This window comes from Triticum aestivum, chromosome 4A, assembly GCF_018294505.1.
Source record: "Triticum aestivum cultivar Chinese Spring chromosome 4A, IWGSC CS RefSeq v2.1, whole genome shotgun sequence".
Taxonomy (NCBI): domain Eukaryota; kingdom Viridiplantae; phylum Streptophyta; class Magnoliopsida; order Poales; family Poaceae; genus Triticum; species Triticum aestivum.
In genome coordinates this window covers 100628638-100651777 of record NC_057803.1, presented here as the reverse complement: position 1 = coordinate 100651777, position 23140 = coordinate 100628638, and the positions used below count along the sequence as shown (strand labels likewise).

Below are 23140 nucleotides of genomic sequence, written 5' to 3'. Positions count from 1 at the left end.
TAGGCCGGGAATGGGTCGGCAGGCGGACGAAAACGGACGCGTGTCCGTTTGGGTCGGCGTGTTGGGCCGATTTTTTTTTCCGCGCCGACCCAAACGGATGGCGGCGGACGAAATGGTCGCCCCATTGGAGAGTTGCTCTAAAAGGTTTTATATTACTCCCTCGGTAACTAAATTTAAGGCCTCCTTTGGTTTAGAGAAATCTTGTAGGAATTTTATAGGATAGGTTTTTTATAGGAAAAATTCCTTTAGAGCCCTTTGATTTGTAGGAATGGAATCCTATTCCTGTGAAGGAATTCTTCCTATCCTTCAGATTTCATAGAAAAATAAACATTAGCCTAGACTCAATGAAAAAAATCTTATGATGTGAATCAAATAACATCTTCTTTCTTATTCCTACTCATAGAATTTGAGATACATGTCATCTTATTTTCTATGACTTTCCTATTCCTATAATTTTTCTATCCTATGAACCAAAAAAGGCCTAAGACTTCTATTTAGTTAGATGTAGTACATTCTTATTCAGAGGTAGTAGTTCCTAGTGCTCCATGAAGCCGTCCCTGTGGCGTCATCCATTTTCTTCAGAAAAAGGCATGCTTTATCTCGTCATACATTTTCTTCAGACAAAGGCAGGCTTTGAAGACAAGTTAATGTCCATTATGTGACCAAGCAGAAGTGGGAGATTCTTTTAGATTTACATTGACGGAGCTTCGTTGAGCTCATTACAACACATCTTCTATAATTAGAGTATACACCTAGCCCGAATCACTCACCACTACTGTACGTAGCTCACTCCCAATTCTAGCTTAGGCTTTATCCACACCTCATCAATCAAAAAGGAAAAAAAGAAAAGAAAAGTCTCACCTGAAACGTATTTACAGATGTTGTAGATATTTGCGACGAGTGTCACGTACACACATACAGCTCTATCTTACTACTACTACGTGTTGTGTGTGGTGTTGGTATTGGAATGCCATCATCATCATCTGGCGAGCAGCGACTCCGTTTCGTCCAGGTTGACGGCGGCCACCTGCGACGGCCCCACGCGGACGACGGCCACGGCCGGTATCCTGAGCGGCGGCGGGCGCGCGGGCTTGACGACGGCGAGCTCCTGCTGCTGCGATTCCTTGGCGTCCCTGAGGTCGCTGGGCGGGAGGAAGCAGTCCATGGAGAGGCCCCAGATGTTGAAGTCGACCTCCTCGATGTCCCAGTGCTCCTCCATGCGCGTCCGGGTGTTGCCGCCGTCGTGGGTGTCCCCGAAGCGGACGAGCGAGACGGCGGTGCGGCCCGAGTGGGCGATGTTGACGCCGTCGACGGCGCGGTAGTCGCGGAGGCGCGACTCCATGGTGGTCTCCCAGAAGACGGAGCCGCCGCCGGCCGGGCCGCCGGACTTGATCTGCAGCAGGTGCGAGTCCTCCAGCTGCACCAGCAGCCCCGTCCGCTGGCTGAAGTAGCCCCACACGGTGTGGCGGATGATCTCCACGCTGCTGCTGTTGCGGGCCCGCAGGCTGGACGCCTCCGCCTCCACCTTGAGCACGAAGCAGTCCTCGCCGTCGATGCTCCGCTCCCCTATGCACACCGAGTCCTCCGCGAACAGGCTCGCCGTCAGCATCGGGTCCAGCCCCTGCACGTCCATTCGCAGAGAACACACACGTCAGCTCCACGTCACCACCCACGTGTCCACCCCAAATCATCAGCCGTGCAGGTGCGAAAACTAGAGGGTTGACTCCATGGTCAAATTAACAACGGGGAGGTCGATGGATTGGAGCACGCGGCGAGACTAGACTAGTTTTTTTTGCGCGATTACCGGGAAGAGTCGGGCCGGGTGGGCGATCACCAACCGATTTTGATGACGGAGGGGGTGATGAGTGATGAGGCCCATGTCCATGTGGGTGTGTCCGGCCGGCCGCACATGCCCGCACGTTGGCCCCCTCCCCCTAATCACGCCGCGCCCTCCGCGCTAACCATGGGTATGTCGAGCCCCCCTCCGTCGTCATTGCGGCACTAATTACCTTCCCAAGCACGAGCGACAGGATACTGGCAATGATGACGAGTCCTCCGCCCCATACCTACGTAACGTATCGGCGAGATACCTGGGTCTCCAGCGCGACCCGACCCGATCTTATCCCCGACATTGCTCTGGGCCTTGACCACCAACGATCAAAAGGCGTAATCATGTCCGCGGCCCGTGCGCGAAATTAACATCCCTTCTCCTCTGCTCTGCCCCGCCCCGCCGACAGCGTGCGTCCCAGGGGAGATGCACGCACGCACGCACGTACGTACGTACACGACGCCCCTGATCATTTGGCATGCACGCGGTACAGTCGACGCCGCGCCGTACGCCGGGTACTGTCCATGCTTTTTGCGTAGAGAGCGTCTAGGTTCATGTCCATGCTTTTTTCCCGGAGAAGTTCGTGTCCATGTTAGCATATACGGCAATACCAACAAGGCAACCACTAATTGATCGATGACAACAATGGGCGCGCCCCCTACGTCCGACCAACTAGCAACTTCAGGCTCGTATCACCAGTCCAGGCGTAAGCTGTCTACCTAATGATTTTCTTCGTCTTTCATCAATCAAAATCTTATGCTCGTCTGGTTGTTGCGTGAAGCTTAATCACTGCCCTAGCTAAGTCAAGCTACGTGAGAGTTCATTGCGTTCAGTAGCATGCATAGTGGCTAGTAAAAGTCTTAGGATACGGTATACGTGTACGGGGTGTACCGGAAAACACGTCCACGGTACAGGGCAGCAAACGGTAACGTGTACGTGTGGTCGTAGGATACGCACCTGGAGCGATCTGCGGAGGGGGCGCGGCGGGCCGCGGGAGGCGTGGGACTGGTGCCACGGCGTCTGCCGCCAGGCCACCTTGCCGTCGCTGCCGGCGCTGATCTTGCAGCCGGACACCACCAGCTCCAGGCACCACAGCTCCGGCTTCTTCTGCCACAGCACGAACCCGCCGATCTCGCCGCCCTTGCCGCCGCCGCCTTTCTTCCCGCCGCGGTGGGCGCCGCCATTGTTGCTGCCGCCGCTGTCCGCGTCGCTGCTGTTGAGCTCCGCGGCCGTCATCCGCACCTTGCCCATCGCGTACATGCTCGTCACTTTGTTGAGCGCCCACTCGCCGCCCGACGCCGCGATGTACTGCTGCACGATGTACTTGGCCGACGACGATTCCTGCCATGCCAATTCAGTCACGACTATCGTCAGAAACCAATCTTCTTCTTGTGTCAGAAGCAAGAAAAGAGCTGGACGTACAATGGGGTCGCCCTTGAGCTGCTCGCAGAGCACGGAGGAGGGCGACTGCTTGGCGTGGCTGACGGGGAGCGGGATGAGCGGCGCGCCGATGACGCCGAGCATGAGCTGCAGCTCGCCGCGGCTCATGGAGCAGGGCTCGCCGGCGCCGGAGCGGTCGGCGGCGTGCGAGCGCATCCAGGCCTTGACGCCGGTGCAGCCGAACCTGGAGCCGCCGCGGGAGCTGCCGCCGCCGCCGGAGAACATCTCCTCGGGGATGGGCACCTCCAGGACCGTGTCCAGCGCGTCGTCGCGCTCCAGGTTGGGGCACAGTTTCCTCATGGGGAGCGCGTCGTCGCTCTCCCACAGCTCAATCTCCTCCTCCTCCGCTTGGCCCTCGACGCCGCTGGCTCCGTGGACGCGATGCGATGCGCAGCTCTGTTTCTGTCTGTATGGCCAAGTGTTGGAGAGAGCTCGCCCTCCTTTTTGTTGGGGTTATTGCGCCTCCGCCCTCGTCCTGCTCTCGGTGGTCTTGTACCGGTTTCTCATGGGCCGTGCGGGCGGCTGGCAGCTGGGCCTCGGGGATTGGCCCTTTCCTTTCGTTATCTTTCCCGGAGTGTGAGTCTGGTCGTGGCCGCACGCACGCTCTGCCCTATCTTGTTTAACAATTTTGTTTTTCTAGGTTTTCTCGGCGCGTCAGCGCGTCAATGAAATTATACATTTCCCTTGTGGAGTTTCAACCTCCTCCTTTTCTGCTGGGCTATGGCGTTCCCACGCACACGCTTCCTTTAGTGGAGTGCATGTGGTTTTCCGTGGACTTTCCGGTTTGAATCGGTTCTTGTGAAACCAAATTTTTGGCCTAATACGACCTATGTTTTACTCGCCCACTACGGCCAGAAAGGAAAACATTCCTGCATGTGTGAGGCCGTCAAGAGCATGAGTGTCACCAACAAAACATCGATCCTTGGCAAGCAATACGACTTGGAAACTTGCGTGTTGCTCTTGTGAGTGCAGGCCGATGAACAGCGAGCTCTACCATCACATCGTTCAACGCCCAAGATTCAGGATGACACAAGCAAGCAAGCAATCCCTAACGGTTTCTTCTGCCCGACCCCGGCGGTTCGCCATCGCGCGCACTGTGCTCGCAGCAGCACGCTATGAGTTTCACGGTCTGGACCTCTGAACTGCACACAAGAAGATGATGGATGTTCCTTCCCGGTTTCACTCGCCCACCGCGACGTACGGCCACGCAATCAGGCTGGCTGTCCCCGGGGGTCCCTTTCCGTGACTGGTAGCCATGCCTGCCTACGTGAGTACGTGACCAGTACCGGCTTGGAAAAGGGCTTGGAGGAGCTAGCGGCAGTAGCTGCAGCACGACCGGGATTAGGACTCTGTTGACGCTCGCGCCTCCCCAATCGTCTCCGGGACCCGGCCGGTAGGTCGCCGCAATGATCGTCGCTTGATTGTGCCGCGCGTGGCCCGAGATCGCAAGGACGGCCGACGGGACGCAGTTTCCACCGGGAAAGGAAAGGAAAAGGGGCCGTCGCATCCCGGTGGTTGGGCCGGCCGCGCGAGCCATTCGCGGCGCGAGGGGATCGGATCCCGGCTCGATTCCAACCTGTTTTGATCGCGCTGTGGCTGTACGCTTGCGCCGTCCATGCGCGCTGCCTGCCAGTACTATATTGGTCGTAGGAGTATCTCTATCGGGAGTATGGGTATGGGTATTGTATTGGCGTTCGTGTGGGCTGGAGATCTTGTCTCTTCCCCCTCCCCCCGACGTGCCAACCAGGTTGCTGTTGCCGCCAACGCCAACGGCCATGGCCAGCACCACTCTCTCTGTCTCCAGGCTCCGGCTCGACAGGGGAAGATCCATGGATCAATCAGGCTCTGCCAGTATTTTCCCATCGTGTGATTCGGTCTGATCCGGCCGCACGCCTCGTATGCGCGTTTTCTAATCGGATCACCGGATCGTCACAATCATTGCCAGGGAAAACCAATGATCGGCACGATCTAGATGATCGCGCATCTGCTCCACTACGTGGTGTACGTAGCGGATAAGGGATGCGCAAGGCAGGCAGATGAGTAATATGATTACCGGAAGTAATTGTTGGATCTTACGCACGCACGCACGCCGCGGATCGGAGTGAGTGAGTGCGGAGCCACGTTTGCCGCCTGGCTAATGACGTGCCGGCGTCGTGAATTATGGTGCCGCCGCCGGCCGCTTTCACGACTGGTGATTTGCTGGTGGCATCGGTTGCTGCTATAGGGACGGCGATGGTATTTGTCCGGCGGGATACCCCCAACAACCTGACACTGCTCTCTGAATCCGGCGAGCAGCCTCAGCCTTTCGCGTTATAACCTATAACTCAAGTTGTAATCAATTAGGGCACTGTGCGCTAATTTGGCGCCAGGGCCCGACACCGCTACGCTTGCCAGACGCTGACGGCCCTCGTCTGGTTTCGTCGCCGGTAATGACCACGTAATTAGAGGTTCTTATTACTACTGGTGCTCGCCATGCCGTGCCCACACTAGACTAGATGGTGTGGTGGTGGTTCGGGCGATCACGTCTGGCCTTGGAAATTTTGGCCTCTTTGCACGTTACCGACAATTGGACCCTTTGGTTCGAACATATCAATGATGGTAATATATAACCGAAGATGCTCGAGTACTGATATGACTCGGGGGATTTTTATTTCTCATTCGGACGGGGGGAAAGTCAAGAGGAGTTGTTTTGGACCAAGGACTAGCTGGAGTTTGGCCGGTCGCAGAGGCTGCTGCTAGATCCATGGCATCAGAAGCTGTAAAAGGTCAATGAGAAACGGGAAAAGAAGTCCAATTCCAGGAATAAACTTTGTGTGCTAAACAAAAGGGGGCCGGATTGAGTTGGAGTCTAGGCAAGCGGCCAAGAACAATCGAGTGTCGAAGCCCTTTCGAAGGTCAATACTAGCTGGATCTGGTCGGCGACGGCGATTCCAATTTGGCATGTTAGAGCATCTAAAAGCCGAGCGTCTCAAACCCGTATTATACGTCCGGGCGGGCTGCCAGGTCAGTGTCCGGTCACGAAATTTTGATCTAGACGGATGGCTCAAACGCGCCAGTGTCCGGTCACGAAATTTTGATCTAGACGGATGGCTCAAACGCCTGGACTGACCCGCACCTCTCATATCTAACCCAAATATAGAACGTTCGGACATGCGCGTTATGTTAGACCCGGTCCACGATGGCCCACCTGACCAACATATATTCCTCTCCGCTTGCCGGACCAAATCCTAGCCATTTCACTGCACTTCCCTCTGTCACCCAAACTCGTCCTCGGTGCAGTCCGGCAGTCTCCGGCATGGCGAGCAGTGTATCCGAATCCTTTACCTCCAGATCCAACGATCCAGAGCTCATCCCACGCGGCCACGAAGAGGAGATGGCCGTCCGGCTTGCACTCCGCCGCTTCCTGGAGGAGGCCCATGCATGGCAGCGCTCGGACTTCTTCCGTCAGGAATTCATTGCATCCGCCCAAATGACGCATGGATCCGGCACTAGGGCAGCCGTCGCTGCCTCACCGGAGGCGATGCGGTCCGTCCGGCGTTCGAACGCGGTAGTGGACATGAAACCCCTCCGTTGGCGCGCCGAGGCCATGGACGCACTGTGGGCGTCGTCCGACGCAAACATGGCGTGTCGTGCTCGCCGTGTGTGGCAACGGGGCCGGGACGCGACGGCAACGCTCGCAGCGGTGGACGTCGGCGAGGCGGAGTCGCATTCTCCGGTGCCCCGTACGGTGCACCAGTCCGGACGCCGCAACCGCGTCATGGTGGATGTCGCCAACTCGTCCCAGATTGACCTGACATCCACAGGCACACAAACGGGTTTCGGGCTCCGACGAGAAAGAATAGGGCATGAGAAACGACGGCGCCTTGAGTCCTGTGGCCAACTCGTGTCCCATGCTCTATTCTACCTTGCCGGCGACCGGACCAACACTCTGAGGGGCGCAGCCGGCCACCGGACATGGTCACGACGGAGCCGGATGAGCGGAGCGGAACCGGACCAAGCTCCGCTCAAACATCGTTGCGTTGCATGTAATAATATGAATTTGAGGTATCTAGTTTGAGGTATTCGGATGTAGAATGCATTTTTTGAGACGTAACTGATCACTATATGCGAACGCGACGTGTCCGTGGACGTTTGAGGGGCGAGATTTGATCATGACGGGTGTAGATGCTCTTACGCAACGATCGCAAGCTTGCAGTGCAACAGTAAGTTGGCCGGCATGCACCTCGTAGTGGTAGCAGTCCTAGTACCTAACGGCGCGTACACACAGAGAGAGAAGACGGCCATGGAAGGAAGGGAATGGATTGGATTGGAGGCAGTCCACGTCAGTTGCCGGAGAGACGTCGGGAAGGAGGAGGCCCCCGATTTCGCCGCACTGTCCTCCCTGTTCCTGGTGCGCGCCCCCGACCGGCCTCCCTCCCAATCATCTCGCACTCGCGCCTTAGTCTTGCCCGGTTGGTGCAGGCCGGCGGCAGCAATGGAGACCGGCCGATGAGGCGTGCCGATCCAGCCCCGCCTTTTTGAGTTGTAAAGCGCCATCTGCTTCACCTTCACCGCTAATGCGCGACCTCCACCGCGAGACTGCGACCTTGTTTTGCTTCCACTCAGCAGCAAGCAGCGAATGCAACATGCCACATGCAGTGAGACGCAGCAAGTGGCCTAGGCAAAAGGGTGCTGCTACGTAGCTAGCTAGGCGAATTCACGACATGGAGATGGTTCAGATTGTGCTACGATCGGCTGCGCCACGATCTACGCCGACGATTCAGTCCGGAGAGAAAGTGACGCCCCGCCGAAAAATAAGTGTAGAACATGCCGAAACTGCGACTTGGGTCGGTGTCTCTGACTCGGATGAAATTATTGTCAACAGTGCGGGGGCGGTGGTGCGATGCCTTTCAGTGTGATCCTCCCTACGTTATGGTAACCTGCCGTGTGGAAGTACCGTTCGTTCCCGCGCGCGAAAGGGGTAACGTGTAGTACGTTCATATGCGTGGCCTTGCTTGTCGGGGGAAAGGCTCTCCCGTTCTTCTCCATAGAATCATGGTGGTAGTTTTGGACTTCTGGTGACTTGCTAGTGAGCAGTAGGGTCTAGCTGCCGGACGTCGGAATTTGCATGACCAAAGTAGCTTGTCCCGCGGAGTCTTTTTCCATTGGTCTGTTTGTAAATTGGAACACTTTAATCATGATGGGCCATAGCATATTAGTCTGGGATTTTCGGGATGTGGCACGATCTTCAGGCGGAGGCTTTTATTAACGGTGACATTTTTGTTTGGAATTCAAGGAACGAAGTGAAATGATGGAAGTGGTTGAATCCATTTCCAATCCGTAGAGTATGGTCGAATCAAACATGCTTTGACCGGAGATTGCCTGTACAGCGTACCGAAAGGTCAAACGCATAGATATACTATAAGTCGTGTATATAGTTTAGTGGAAGGTCAGATCAATTGAATTTCGCAGGACTTTTGTGAAAAACAATTTGTTGTCGCAAGTCTACTGTAGGAAGGATATTGTTCATCGAGGAACAAGACAACGTGCAAAGACAAACCAGGCTTTTCTGGTTGGTTGACATCCCAGAAGAACAGGCTTTTGCGGATTGACGAGTTCCGCATCAATATTTTGTCCCCACCACCGACGGAAATGTGACTTTGGCTGCACAGGTCAGGCCACGTACTGGATCATGTCACGGTTTCGTAGTATTGACCTATAATGACATGGCGTTAGTACTTAAGATGACACAAATATACTGCTAAAATTGTTGGGTTAATCAGAACATCCTGCTAGCTTGCCGGTGATACCGTGATGCCTTGAAGATTCCGCTGCTGGCGACGAGAGCGGACAAGGAGTACTACAGAGTTTCGACAAGTGTAGTATTTGTTTTGCTTTTTCTTATTATACATTGCGACCCTGTTGCCGTGTCTCCGGTGAGGTGTCCGTGCCTCCCCATTGGCACTAGACAGAAGAATAATGCCACGAGTTTGGCACAGAGCAGAGGAGGACACCGGACACGTCCGTCGGGCCTTGTCGATGTAAAGCGTGGCACGTCGACGTGCGGGTATCGCGGACGGTTTAGTTTCCTTGGATTGTCCAGTTTTTGCCATAGGTGTTGCCTTCTGGTTGGCTGCTTGGGTTCTTGTTTTGCAATGACCTGGGAGAATGGAGTTTGCTGAACTCAAAACTGGTAAAGGACAAGATGAGACGGGGCTTGGCCGAACAAGGTGCTCCGTTCTTGTTCGAACTGTTGGTGTTAGGCGAGAATGGGTTTCAGTTGTTGTTGGTAACGCCCGGCGTGAGGAGAAGGGTTCAATTCCGGACGGAGACAGACACGAGAGTCAGCTGTGAGGACGGGGTAAAGTCAGCTGGTCGTCGGGTCTTAGGTAGCTCTGCTATCTTGCTCTGAATCTTGTCCTGGATCTTGTCTTTCTTCAGTGGTTCTGTATGTTTTTGTATTGTTTGTATGTATGTATGTATGTATATACACCCCAACGGATCGTGGTCCGGTGTTCTTGTGGCGGCAGAAATCAGCTGTTTTGTCGACGGAAAAGAAGTCCAGGTGGAGAAGAAGGAGATGTTTAGTCGACACTCTGGTAGTCGCTCACATGTCATTTTCATTGTATTTGTACCAAAAATGGGTGTAGTTTTTTTTTTGTGTGTGTAAAAGTTGTCATAAAATTACTTATCAGAAAAAGCAATGTAAACATACATGCCACTAGATTGGCTCCCCACATGAATGATATTGTTTCAATTGCGCAAAGTGCTTTCATCAAAAAGAGGAGCATTCACGACAATTTTATGTATGTACGGAATCTAGCCAGAAGATTTCACCGCACAAAAAAGCCTATGCTCCTCTTCAAGCTTGACATTAAGAAGGCATTTGACTCTGTTAGATGGGATAACCTGTTGGAGATGTTGAATCACCATGGCTTTCCTGCCCGCTTCCGGAACTGGATCTCGGCACTACTATCCTTGGCGTCCTCAAGAGTTTTGCTCAACGGTATTGCCGGCGACCCAATCAAGCATGGACAGGGACTTAGGCAGGGGGACCCGCTATCACCATTGCTATTTGTGCTTGCCATCGACCCACTACACCATATCCTCAACAAAGCCACCACCCAAGGCAAGCTTCATCCCCTCCCTGGGAGGCACATGGGGATTCGTGCCTCTCTTTATGCCGATGATGCCGCAGTTTTCTGTGCCCCCATCAAGGAGGACATACAATTCCTTGCAGCCATGCTTACTTCCTTCGGTGAATCCACCGGCTTCTCCACAAACTGCACAAAGAGTATTGTAGCCCCTATCAAATGTGCCAACGTGGACCTAGATGACATTCTCCAATCCTTCCCGGCATGCCGCTCCTCCTTCCCCATTCGCTACCTTGGCCTCCCACTCGCAATCAAAAGATTAAGGAGGATACATCTCCAAATGCTGGAAGACAAGGTTGCAGGCAAATTGGCGCCTTGGAAAGGCAAGCTGTTGGGGAACGTTGCAGAAAACAAAAATTTTCCTACGGTTTCACCAAGATCCATCTATGAGTTCATCTAGCAACGAGTGATCGGATTGCATCTACATACCTTTGTAGATCACGCGCGGAAGCGTTTAAAGAACGGGGATGAGGAAGTCGTACTCGACGTGATCCAAATCACCGGAGATCCTAGCGCCGAACGGACGGCACCTCCGCGTTCAACACACGTACGGTCAGCGTGACGTCTCCTCCTTCTTGATCCAGCAAGGGGGAGGAGAGGTTGATGAAGATCCAGCAGCACGACAGCGTGGTGGTGGATGCAGGGGTCACTGCAGCAGGGCTTCGCCGTTCTACTGCGTGAGGGAGAGGTGTAGCAGGGGAGAGGGAGGCGCCAAGACTCAAGGGTGCGGCTACCCCTCCCCCCCCTTTATATAGGCCCCCTAGGGGGTGCGCCGGCCCTAGGAGATGGGATCTCCTAGGGGGGGCGGCGGCCAAGGGGTGGAGTGCCCCCCAAGCCAGGTGAGGCGCCCCCCCACCCTAGGGTTCCCAACCCTAGGCGCATGGGGTGGGCCAAGGGGGGCGCACCAGCCCACTATGGGCTGGTTCCCCTCCCCACTTTAGCCCATGGGGCCCTCCGGGATGGGTGGCCCCACCCGGTGGACCCCCGGGACCCTTCGGTGGTCCCGGTACAATACCGGTGACCCCCGAAACTCTCCCGATGGCCGAAACTGCACTTCCTATATATAATTCTTCACCTCCGGACCATTCCGGAACTCCTCGTGACGTCCGGGATCTCATCCGGGACTCCGAACAACTTTCGGGTTACTGCATATTATATCTCTACAACCCTAGCGTCACCGAACCTTAAGTGTGTAGACCCTACGGGTTCGGGAGACATGTAGACATGACCGAGATGGCTCTCCGGTCAATAACCAACAGCGGGATCTGGATACCCATGTTGGCTCCCACATGCTCCTCGATGATCTCATCGGATGAACCACGATGTCGAGGATTCAAGCAACCCCGTATACAATTCCCTTTGTCAATCGGTACGTTACTTGCCCGAGATTCGATCGTCGGTATCCCAATACCTCGTTCAATCTCGTTACCGGCAAGTCACTTTACTCGTACCGTAATGCATGATCCCGTGACCAGACACTTGGTCACTTTGAGCTCATTATGATGATGCATTACCGAGTGGGCCCAGAGATACCTCTCCGTTATACGGAGTGACAAATCCCAGTCTTGATCCGTGTCAACCCAACAGACACTTTCGGAGATACCCGTAGTATACCTTTATAGTCACCCAGTTACGTTGTGACGTTTGGTACACCCAAAGCACTCCTACGGCATCCGGGAGTTACACGATCTCATGGTCTAAGGAAAAGATACTTGACATTGGAAAAACTCTAGCAAACGAACTATACGATCTTGTGCTATGTTTAGGATTGGGTCTTGTCCATCACATCATTCTCCTAATGATGTGATCTCGTTATCAATGACATCCAATGTCCATAGTCAGGAAACCATGACTATCTGTTGATCAACGAGCTAGTCAACTAGAGGCTTACTAGGGACATGTTGGTGTCTATGTATTCACACATGTATTACGATTTCCGGATAACACAATTATAGCATGAATAAAAGACAATTATCATGAACAAGGAAATACAATAATAATCCTTTTATTATTGCCTCTAGGGCATATTTCCAACAGTCTCCCACTTGCACTAGAGTCAATAATCTAGTTACATTGTGATGAATCGAACACCCATGGAATTCTGGTGTTGATCATGTTTTGCTCTAGGGAGAGGTTTAGTCAACGGATCTGCTACATTCAGGTCCGTATGTACTTTACAAATATCTATGTCTCCATCTTGAACATTTTCACGAATGGAGTTGAAGCGACGCTTGATGTGCCTGGTCTTCTTGTGAAACCTGGGCTCCTTGGCAAGTGCAATAGCTCCAGTGTTGTCACAGAAGAGTTTGATCGGCCCCGACGCATTGGGTATGACTCCTAGGTCGGTGATGAACTCCTTCACCCAAATTGCTTCATGCGCTGCCTCCGAGGCTGCCATGTACTCCGCTTCACATGTAGATCCCGCCACGACGCTCTGCTTGCAACTGCACCAGCTTACTGCCCCACCATTCAAAATATACACGTATCCGGTTTGTGACTTAGAGTCATCCAGATCTGTGTCGAAGCTAGCGTCGACGTAACCCTTTACGACGAGCTCTTCGTCACCTCCATAAACGAGAAACATTTCCTTAGTCCTTTTCAGGTACTTCAGGATATTCTTGACCGCTGTCCAGTGTTCCTTGCCGGGATTACTTTGGTACCTACCTACCAAACTTACGGCAAGGTTTACATCAGGTCTGGTACACAGCATGGCATACATAATAGAACCTATGGCTGAGGCATAGGGGATGACACTCATCTCTTCTATATCTTCTGCCGTGGTCGGACATTGAGCTGAGCTCAATTTCACACCTTGCAACACAGGCAAGAACCCCTTCTTAGACTGATCCATATTGAACTTCTTCAATATCTTATCAAGGTATGTGCTTTGTGAAAGACCTATGAGGCGTCTTGATCTATCTCTATAGATCTTGATGCCTAATATATAAGCAGCTTCTCCAAGGTCCTTCATTGAAAAACTCTTATTCAAGTAGGCCTTAATGCTGTCCAAAAGCTCTATATCATTTCCCATCAAAAGTATGTCATCTACATATAATATGAGAAATGCTACAGAGCTCCCACTCACTTTCTTGTAAACGCAGGCTTCTCCATAAGTCTGCATAAACCCAAACGCTTTGATCATCTCATCAAAGCGAATGTTCCAACTCCGAGATGCTTGCACCAGCCCATAAATCGAGCGTTGGAGCTTGCACACCTTGTCAGCATTCTTAGGATCGACAAAACCTTCCGGCTGCATCATATACAATTCTTCCTTAAGGAAACCATTAAGGAATGCCGTTTTGACGTCCATTTGCCATATCTCATAATCATAGAATGCGGCAATTGCTAACATGATTCGGACGGACTTCAGCTTCGCTACCGGTGAGAAAGTCTCATCGTAGTCAACCCCTTGAACTTGTCGATAACCCTTAGCGACAAGCCGAGCTTTATAGATGGTCACATTACCATCCGCGTCTGTCTTCTTCTTAAAGATCCATTTATTTTCTATGGCTCGCCGCTCAACGGGCAAGTCAGTCAAAGTCCATACTTCGTTTTCATACATGGATCCTATCTCGGATTTCATGGCTTCCAGCCATTTGTCGGAATCCGGGCCCGCCATCGCTTCTTCATAGTTCGAAGGTTCACCGTTGTCTAACAACATGATTTCCAAGACAGGGTTGCCGTACCATTCTGGTGCGGAACGTGTCCTTGTGGACCTTCGAATTTCAGTAGGAGCTTGATCAGAAGTATCTTGATCATCATCATTAACTTCCTCTCTAATTGGTGCAGGCACCACAGGAACATTTTCCTGAGTTGCGCCACTTTCCGGTTCAAGAGGTAATACTTCATCAAGTTCTACTTTCCTCCCACTTACTTCTTTCGAGAGAAACTCCTTCTCTAGAAAGGATCCATTCTTGGCAACAAAGATCTTGCCTTCGGATCTGAGGTAGAAGGTATACCCAATAGTTTCTTTAGGGTATCCTATGAAGACGCATTTTTCCGACTTGGGTTCGAGCTTTTCAGGTTGAAGTTTCTTGACATAAGCATCGCATCCCCAAACTTTTAGAAACGACAGCTTAGGTTTCTTCCCAAACCATAACTCATACGGTGTCGTCTCAACGGATTTTGACGGAGCCCTATTTAAAGTGAATGCGGCAGTCTCTAAAGCATAGCCCCAAAAAGATAGCGGTAAATCGGTAAGAGACATCATAGATCGCACCATATCTAATAGAGTGCGATTACGACGTTCGGACACACCATTACGCTGAGGTGTTCCAGGCGGCGTGAGTTGTGAAACTATTCCACATTTTCTTAAGTGTGTGCCAAATTCGTGACTCAAGTATTCTCCTCCACGATCTGATCGCAGGAACTTGATTTTCCTGTCACGTTGATTCTCAACCTCACTCTGAAATTCCTTGAACCTTTCAAAGGTCTCAGACTTGTGTTTCATTAAGTAGACATACCCATATCTACTCAAGTCATCAGTGAGGGTGAGAACATAACGATAACCACCGCGAGCCTCAACACTCATTGGACCGCACACATCAGTATGTATGATTTCCAATAAGTTGGTTGCTCGCTCCATTGTTCCTGAGAACGGAGTCTTGGTCATTTTACCCATGAGGCATGGTTCGCATGTGTCAAATGATTCGTAATCAAGAGACTCTAAAAGTCCATCTGCATGGAGCTTCTTCATGCGTTTGACACCTATGTGACCAAGGCGGCAGTGCCACAAGTATGTGGGACTATCATTATCAACCTTACATCTTTTGGTACTCACACTATGAATATGTGTAGCATTACGCTCGAGATTCATTAAGAATAAACCATTCACCATCGGAGCATGACCATAAAACATATCTCTCATATAAATAGAACAACCATTATTCTCGGATTTAAATGAGTAGCCATCTCGTATTAAACGAGATCCTGATACAATGTTCATGCTCAAACTTGGCACTAAATAACAATTATTGAGGTTCAAAACTAATCCCGTAGGTAAATGTAGAGGTAGCGTGCCGACGGCGATCACATCGACCTTGGAACCATTCCCGACGCGCATCGTCACCTCGTCCTTCGCCAGTCTCCGCTTATTCCGCAGCTCCTGCTTTGAGTTACAAATGTGAGCAACTGCACCGGTATCAAATACCCAGGAGCTACTACGAGTACTGGTAAGGTACACATCAATTACATGTATATCACATATACCTTTCGTTTTGCCGGCCTTCTTGTCCGCTAAGTATTTGGGGCAGTTCCGCTTCCAGTGACCACTTTCCTTGCAATAAAAGCACTCAGTCTCGGGCTTGGGTCCATTCTTTGGCTTCTTCCCGGCAGCTTGCTTGCCGGGCGCGGCAACTCCCTTGCCGTCCTTCTTGAAGTTTTTCTTACCCTTGCCTTTCTTGAACTTAGTGGTTTTATTCACCATCAACACTTGATGTTCCTTTTTGACTTCTACCTCTGCTGATTTCAGCATTGCAAATACTTCAGGAATGGTCTTTTCCATCCCCTGCATATTGAAGTTCATCACAAAGCTCTTATAGCTCGGTGGAAGCGACTGAAGGATTCTGTCAATGACCGCGTCATCCGGGAGATTAACTCCCAGCTGAGTCAAGCGGTTATGTAACCCAGACATAGTGAGTATGTGCTCACTGACAGAACTGTTTTCCTCCATCTTACAGCTGAAGAACTTGTCGGAGACTTCATATCTCTCGACCCGGGCATGAGCTTGAACAACAATTTTCAGCTCTTCGAACATCTCATATGCTCCCTGTCTCTCAAAACGCTTTTAGAGCCCCGGCTCTAAGCTGTAAAGCATGCCGCACTGAACGAGGGAGTAATCATTGGTACGTGTCTGCCAAGCGTTCATAACGTCTTATTCTGCAGGGAGAGCAGGTGCTTCACCTAGCGGTGCTTGTAGGACATAGTCTTTCTTGGCATCTATGAGGATGATCCTCAGGTTCCGGACCCAGTCCATATAGTTGCTGCCATCGTCTTTCAGCTTGGTTTTCTCTAGGAACGCGTTGAAGTTGAGGACAACGTTGGCCATTTGATCTACAATATATGTTGTAAAGATTTTAGACTAAGTTCATGATAATTAAGTTCATCTAAATCAAATTATTCAATGAACTCCCACTCAGATAGACATCCCTCCAGTCATCTAAGTATAACATTATCCGAGTTAACTAGGCCGTGTCCAATCATCACATGAGACGGACTAGTCAACATAGGTGAACATCTTCATGTTGATCGTATCTTCTATACGACTCATGCTCGACCTTTCGGTCTTCTGTGTTCGGAGGCCATGTCTGTACATGCTAGGCTCGTCAAGTCAACCTAAGTGTTTGCATGTCTAAATCTGTCTTACACCCGTTGTATGTGAACGTTGGAATCTATCACACCCGATCATCACGTGGTGCTTCGAAACAACGAACTGTCGCAACGGTGCACAGTTAGGGGGAACACTTTCTTGAAATTATTATGAGGGATCATCTTATTTACTACCGTCGTTCTAAGTAAACAAGATGCAAAAACATGATAAACATCACATGCAATCAAATAATAATAGTGACATGATATGGCCAATATCACATAGCTCCTTTGATCTCCATCTTGGGGCTCCATGATCATCTTGTCACCGGCATGACACCATGATCTCCATCATCATGATCTCCATCATCGTGTCTCCATGAAGTTGCTCGCCAACTATTACTTCTACTACTATGGCTAACACGTTTAGCAATAAAGTAAAGTAATTTACATGGCGTTTCTCAATGACAGCAGGTCATACAAAAAATAAAGACAACTCCTATGGCTCCTGTCGGTTGTCATACTCATCGACATGCAAGTCGTGATTCCTATTACAATAGCATGAACATCTCATACACCACATATATATCATTCATCATTCATCACAACTTTGGCCATATCACATCACAAAACACTTGCTGCAAAAACAAGTTAGACGTCCTCTAATTGCTGTTGCAAGTTTTACGTGGCTGCAATAGGGTTCTAGCAAGAACGTTTTCTTACCTACGTGAAAGCCACAACGTGATTTGTCAACTTCTATTTACCCTTCATAAGGACCCTTTTCATCGAATCCGCTCCAACTAAAGTGGGAGAGACAGACACCCGCCAGCCACCTTATGCAACTAGTGCATGTCAGTCGGTGGAACCGGCCTCACGTAAGCGTACGTGTAAGGTTGGTCCGGGCCGCTTCATCCCACAATACTGCTGAAGCAAAATAAGACTAGTAGCGGCAAGAAAGTTGACAACATCTACGCCCACAACAAATTGTGTTCTACTCGTGCAAAGAGAACTACGCATAGACCTAGCTCATGATGCCACTGTTGGGGAACGTTGCATAAAACAAAAAATTTCCTACGGTTTCACCAAGATCCATTTATGAGTTCATCTAGCAACGAGTGATCGGATTGCATCTACATACCTTTGTAGATCACGCGCGGAAGCGTTCAAAGAACAGGGATGAGGAAGTCGTACTCGACGTGATCCAAATCACCGGAGATCCTAGCGCCGAACGGACGGCACCTCCGCGTTCAACACACGTACGGTTAGCGTGACGTCTCCTCCTTCTTGATCCAGCAAGGGGGAGGAGAGGTTGATGAAGATCCAGCAGCACGATGGCGTGGTGGTGGATGCAGGGGTCACCGCAGCAGGGCTTCGTCGTTCTACTGCGTGAGGGAGAGGTGTAGCAGGGGAGAGGGAGGCGCCAAGACTCAAGGGTGCGGCTGCCCCTCCCCCCCTTTATATAGGCCCCCTAGGGGGTGCGCCGGCCCTAGGAGATGGGATCTCCTAGGGGGGGGGGGGGCGGCCAAGGGGTGGAGTGCCCCCCAAGCCAGGTGGGGCGCCCCCCACCCTAGGGTTCCCAACCCTAGGCGCATGGGGTGGGCCAAGGGGGGCGCACCAGCCCACCATGGGCTGGTTCCCCTCCCCACTTTAGCCCATGGGGCCCTCCGGGATGGGTGGCCCCACCCGGTGGACCCCCAGGACCCTTCCGGTGGTCCCGGTACAATACCGGTGACCCCCAAAACTCTCCCGATGGCCGAAACTGCACTTCCTATATATAATTATTCACCTCCGGACCATTCCGAAACTCCTCGTGACGTCCGGGATCTCATCCGGGACTCCGAACAACTTTCGGGTTACTGCATATTATATCTCTACAACCCTAGCGTCACCGAACCTTAAGTGTGTAGACCCTACGGGTTCGCGAGGCATGTAGACATGACCGAGATGGCTCTCCGGTCAATAACCAACAGCGGGATCTGGATACCCATGTTGGCTCCCACATGCTCCTCGATGATCTCATCGGGTGAACCACGATGTCGAGGATTCAAGCAACCCCGTATACAATTCCCTTTGTCAATCGGTACGTTACTTGCCCGAGATTCGATCGTAGGTATCCCAATACCTCATTCAATCTCGTTACCGGCAAGTCACTTTACTCGTACCGTAATGCATGATCCTGTGACCAGACACTTGGTCACTTTGAGCTCATTATGATGATGCATTACCGAGTGGGCCTAGAGATACCTCTCCGTTATACGGAGTGACAAATCCCAGTCTTGATCCGTGTCAACCCAACAGACACTTTCGGAGATACCCGTAGTATACCTTTATAGTCACCCAGTTACGTTGTGACGTTTGATACACCCAAAGCACTCCTACGGCATCCGGGAGTTACACGATCTCATGGTCTAAGGAAAAGATACTTGACATTGGAAAAACTCTAGCAAACGAACTATACGATCTTGTGCTATGTTTAGGATTGGGTCTTGTCCATCACATCATTCTCCTAATGATGTGATCTTGTTATCAATGACATATAATGTCCATAGTCAGGAAACCATGACTATTTGTTGATCAAAGAGCTAGTCAACTAGAGGCTTACTAGGGACATGTTGGTGTCTATGTATTCACACATGTATTACGATTTCCGGATAACACAATTATAGCATGAATAAAAGAAAATTATCATGAACAAGGAAATACAATAATAATCCTTTTATTATTGCCTCTAGGGCATATTTCCAACACAAGCATGTTGCTATCTTGGGTCGGATGACCTTGGTCAAGGCGGTCCTTACGGCGGTGGCCATTTATCACATTACACCGCTTGACCTTCCGGTGGAGGTTCTCAAGGCGATCGATAGGTTGCAGCGTGCCTAGCTTTGGGCCGGAACTGACAAGGTAACTGGTGGAAAGTGCAAAGTAAACTGGGAGCTCGTGTGCAGGCCAAAAGAATTTGGAGGCCTTGGCATTTTGCACCTTGGCAAGTTTGCCGCTGCCCTCCAGTTGCGATGGCTTTGGCTCGACTGGGACGACCCACCACGTGCGTGGTGCGGTATGGGGACACCTTGCACGGTCAATAACCGTAACCTGTTTGCGGCTGCGACTAAGGTCACGAGTGGCGATGGACAGAAGGCTTCCTTTTGGGAGTCGCCTTGGCTGGAGGGTTTTAGGCCAAAAGACATTGCTCCAAAGATTTTTGAGAATTCACGCAAGAAGGGGGCATCTGTTGCCACGGCCTTGAGGGATGGGCACTGGATAAACCAAATTGACTACCATAACGGCCTCACGCTTGAGCACCTCCAACAATTCTTGGCATTATGGGAGAAGCTTCTGAATGTCATCATCCGGCCTGATGCCAAGGATACCATCCTTTGGAAGTTAACCAACGATGGCCAGTACTCAGCCAGGTCTGCTTATATTGCGCAGTTTGCTGGCCTTACTCGCTCAAGCTTGCATGCCACTGTCTGGAAGGCTTGGGCACCCCCCAAGTGTAATTTTTTTGCCTGGCTTGTCACTCAAAACAGAATTTGGATTGCCGATAGGCTCCAACAGCGAGGATGGCCTAATTGCGACCGATGTCCACTCTGTAATCAGGTGCAAGAATCTGCAGCTCGCCTCCTCTTCAAGTGCAGGTTCTCTACTAGAGCTTGGAATGAGGTGTTTGCCTGGCTTGGTCTAAATATCCCCACGACTCCTTGGCTCCAGTTTAACACGGTCAAATCTTGGTGGGATGCGCTACTCACTAACAATAGTCAACCCACGAAAGCTCTATCTTCCCTTCTCCTTCTTGTGGGATGGGAACTTTGGAAGGAAAGGAATATGCGCGTCTTCAGGAACAAGGCGGCAACGCTGGCGATCATCATGCGATGCATCAAAGAAGAAGTGTCCATTTGGGCCATTGCGAGCGCCAAACATTTGCGTAATGTAATGCCGCGAGAGTAATTGTTTTGCCTTTTGACCGCTTGGCGGTCTGCTTGTAACGAAACCTCTTCTTAATTAATGAAAATGGCAAATCTTTTGCCTTGTTTCAAAAAAAAAGCAATATGATTTCGTAAAAGATGCTACTGGAGGTAATGTTTGGAGAGACACGAGCTACATATTTTGTTCTCTTTCGAAAAATTGAGCTCCAAATGGTAACTAATCCAAGATGTGTTTTTCTTATAATGCCCAGATTTTTTTTCGAAAATTCAGAGTACCCAGATTTTGTTTTTGAGGAAATTTGGCCGGGCTCCTATTTGGATTCAGCAAAAAATGGATAACTTGGGTGATGGTGTGTGTAAAATCTGTGAGGTACTCGGTCAAGTTCAACGGAGAAACCCTGTATAGTTTTGTGCCGTCGCGAGGGTTGAGGCAGGGCAACCCACTGAGCCCCTATTTGTTCCTGTTCATAGTTGAGGGACTAAGTTGTATCTTGCAGAAAAAGGAAGCGGAGGGTATCATCACGCCGATCAAGGTAGCTCGGGGAAGTTCGGGTATTTCAAGTCTGACGTTTGCGGATGACAGTCTATTGTTCTTTAAAGCCTCAACAGATCAGGCAGAAGAGATAAAACAAGCCCTCCACATCTTTCAGAAAGGTACAGGGCAACTTTTGAGCACAGATAAATGTTCGGTGCTCTTTTCGGAAGCTTGCCCGCAGATGACACAAACTGAAATCAAACATATCCTAGAGGTGGAGACATCTACTTTTGAAAATAAGTACCTTGGGCTGCCAACACCTGAGGGCAGAATGAAAGATGACCAGTTCCATCCTATTATGGATAGGTTTATGAAAATATGCAACAACTCATCAGGAAGACACATATCTTATGCTGCAAAGGAGGTATACGTTAAGTCGATCGTCCAAGCACTACCTATCTTCACCATGGGTGTATTCAAGCTCTCCATGGGCTTCAGTGAGAAGTATGAAAGACTAATTAGAGAATTCTGGTGGGGAGAGGAGGAAGGTCGTAGGAAAGTTCACTGGATGGCATGGGACAAGATGATAAAACCAAAACGTGGGGGTGGCATTGGATTTAGGGACATGCACCTGTTCAACCAAGCACTGTTGGCTAGGCAGTGTTGGAGACTTATTCAGAGACCGGGCAGCCTGTGTGCAAAGGTACTCAAATCCAAATACTACCCTAGAGGGGAATTGTTGGACACTCTCTTTGCTACGGATGCCTCGCAGTCGTGGAGAGGAATAGAGTTTGGCCTCGAACTCCTCAAGAAAGGACTCATTTGACGTGTTGGAAACGGGAGGAACATCCAGATCCATAGGGATCAATGGATACCAAGAAGGGAGGGACTCAAAGCAGCCAGCTTCACTAGTAGGACAAGGATTAGATGGGTAAACCAACTCATTGAGCCCACATCCAGAACCTGGAAGCATGACCTAATCAACCAGATTTTCAACCCTGTTGATGCTTCGGAGATGGTTCATATTAAAATACCTCAGTGCGAGGTGGAGGACGGTGTGGCATCCCTAACTTGATCTACTTTGACTACAAAGCGCGGCGGATCGGGCCGCTCTGCATCCCTAATTGCATCAATATGTCGACGCTTCACACAGAGTTGGCGAGCGAGGGATCTAGCTGGGCCAGCCTGTTAAGGCGTTCCGCCGACCCCGGGTCTAGGAACGACCCGGTTTTACTGGTTTTTCGAATCGTCTAAGCGGTTCCCGAACCGGTTATTTTGGTTTTCTTCCTGATTTTTTTAGTTTTTTCTTTTGTATTTCTGTTAATTTTTTATAAAATAATAAGAAATCAACCAATGTACGTTATGTTAAAAGTTGTTCAAAATTTCGAAATTGTTTGCTTTTTAGAAAATGGCAGTGAATAAAAAATGTTCAAAATTTCCAAGAAAAAATATTCTCATTTTTCAAAACTGTTCGGAGTTTTCAAAAACTATTAGTGTTTCAAAAAATGGATTTAGAAAATTCTTAAAAATTAATAAAAACAATAAAATTTTGCATTCGTTAAAAGTACCCAGGTGTGTTGCCTTAATAATTAATCAAAACAAGATGGTGAATGCGAGACTTGGACAGGCAAACGGGAAATTAATGAAATCATCCTCCCAACCCATTGGCCCTGCAATACCTGTCTTCGGTCTCCACCACAACCTCTCTCTATCGGGACACGTGTGTGTGACTACTAACCAGTGTGAAATATTAAGAAGTAGAGGTGAGATCTAAAACTTTTTACACTTTTTCTAACATTTTCAAACACTTTTTTACAAAAGCAAAAATTATGTTTAAAAAACACTTTGATTTTCAAATTTTCTGAAAAAAATCAAATAATATTTTGAAAAATATCCACATTTTTCGAAGTTGTGGACATTTTTAGAAATTCTAAACAATTTTTAAATCTGTGATTATTTTTTTAATTTGTGAACAAAAATTCAAAATTGGAACCTATTTTTGAAATCTTGTAAAAAAAACACGCAAATGTTTTGG

General features: G+C 50.1%; 1 protein-coding gene across 1 annotated transcript; it reads right to left on the bottom strand.

The window, feature by feature from the left end:
- Positions 1-659: 659 nt before the first annotated feature.
- On the bottom strand, positions 660-3741 carry LOC123085398 (uncharacterized). The gene is made up of 3 exons (XM_044507030.1): positions 3251-3741; positions 2786-3169; positions 660-1621 (listed from the first exon to the last, which is right to left on the bottom strand). The coding sequence occupies exons 1-3, from the start codon at positions 3566-3568 to the stop codon at positions 980-982; spliced, it is 1344 nt and encodes a 447-aa protein (XP_044362965.1). The 5' UTR covers positions 3569-3741; the 3' UTR covers positions 660-979.
- Positions 3742-23140: the final 19399 nt, after the last annotated feature.

Coding starts and splice junctions, on each gene's coding strand:
- LOC123085398 (XM_044507030.1), bottom strand. CDS start 3,568: ATGAGGAAACTGTGCCCCAACCTGGAGCGCGACGACGCGCTGGACACG. Junction 3,170..3,250: donor AGCTCAAGGGCGACCCCATT/GTACGTCCAGCT, acceptor TTGGCATGGCAG/GAATCGTCGTCGGCCAAGTA. Junction 1,622..2,785: donor CCCTCCGCAGATCGCTCCAG/GTGCGTATCCTA, acceptor ATGGACGTGCAG/GGGCTGGACCCGATGCTGAC.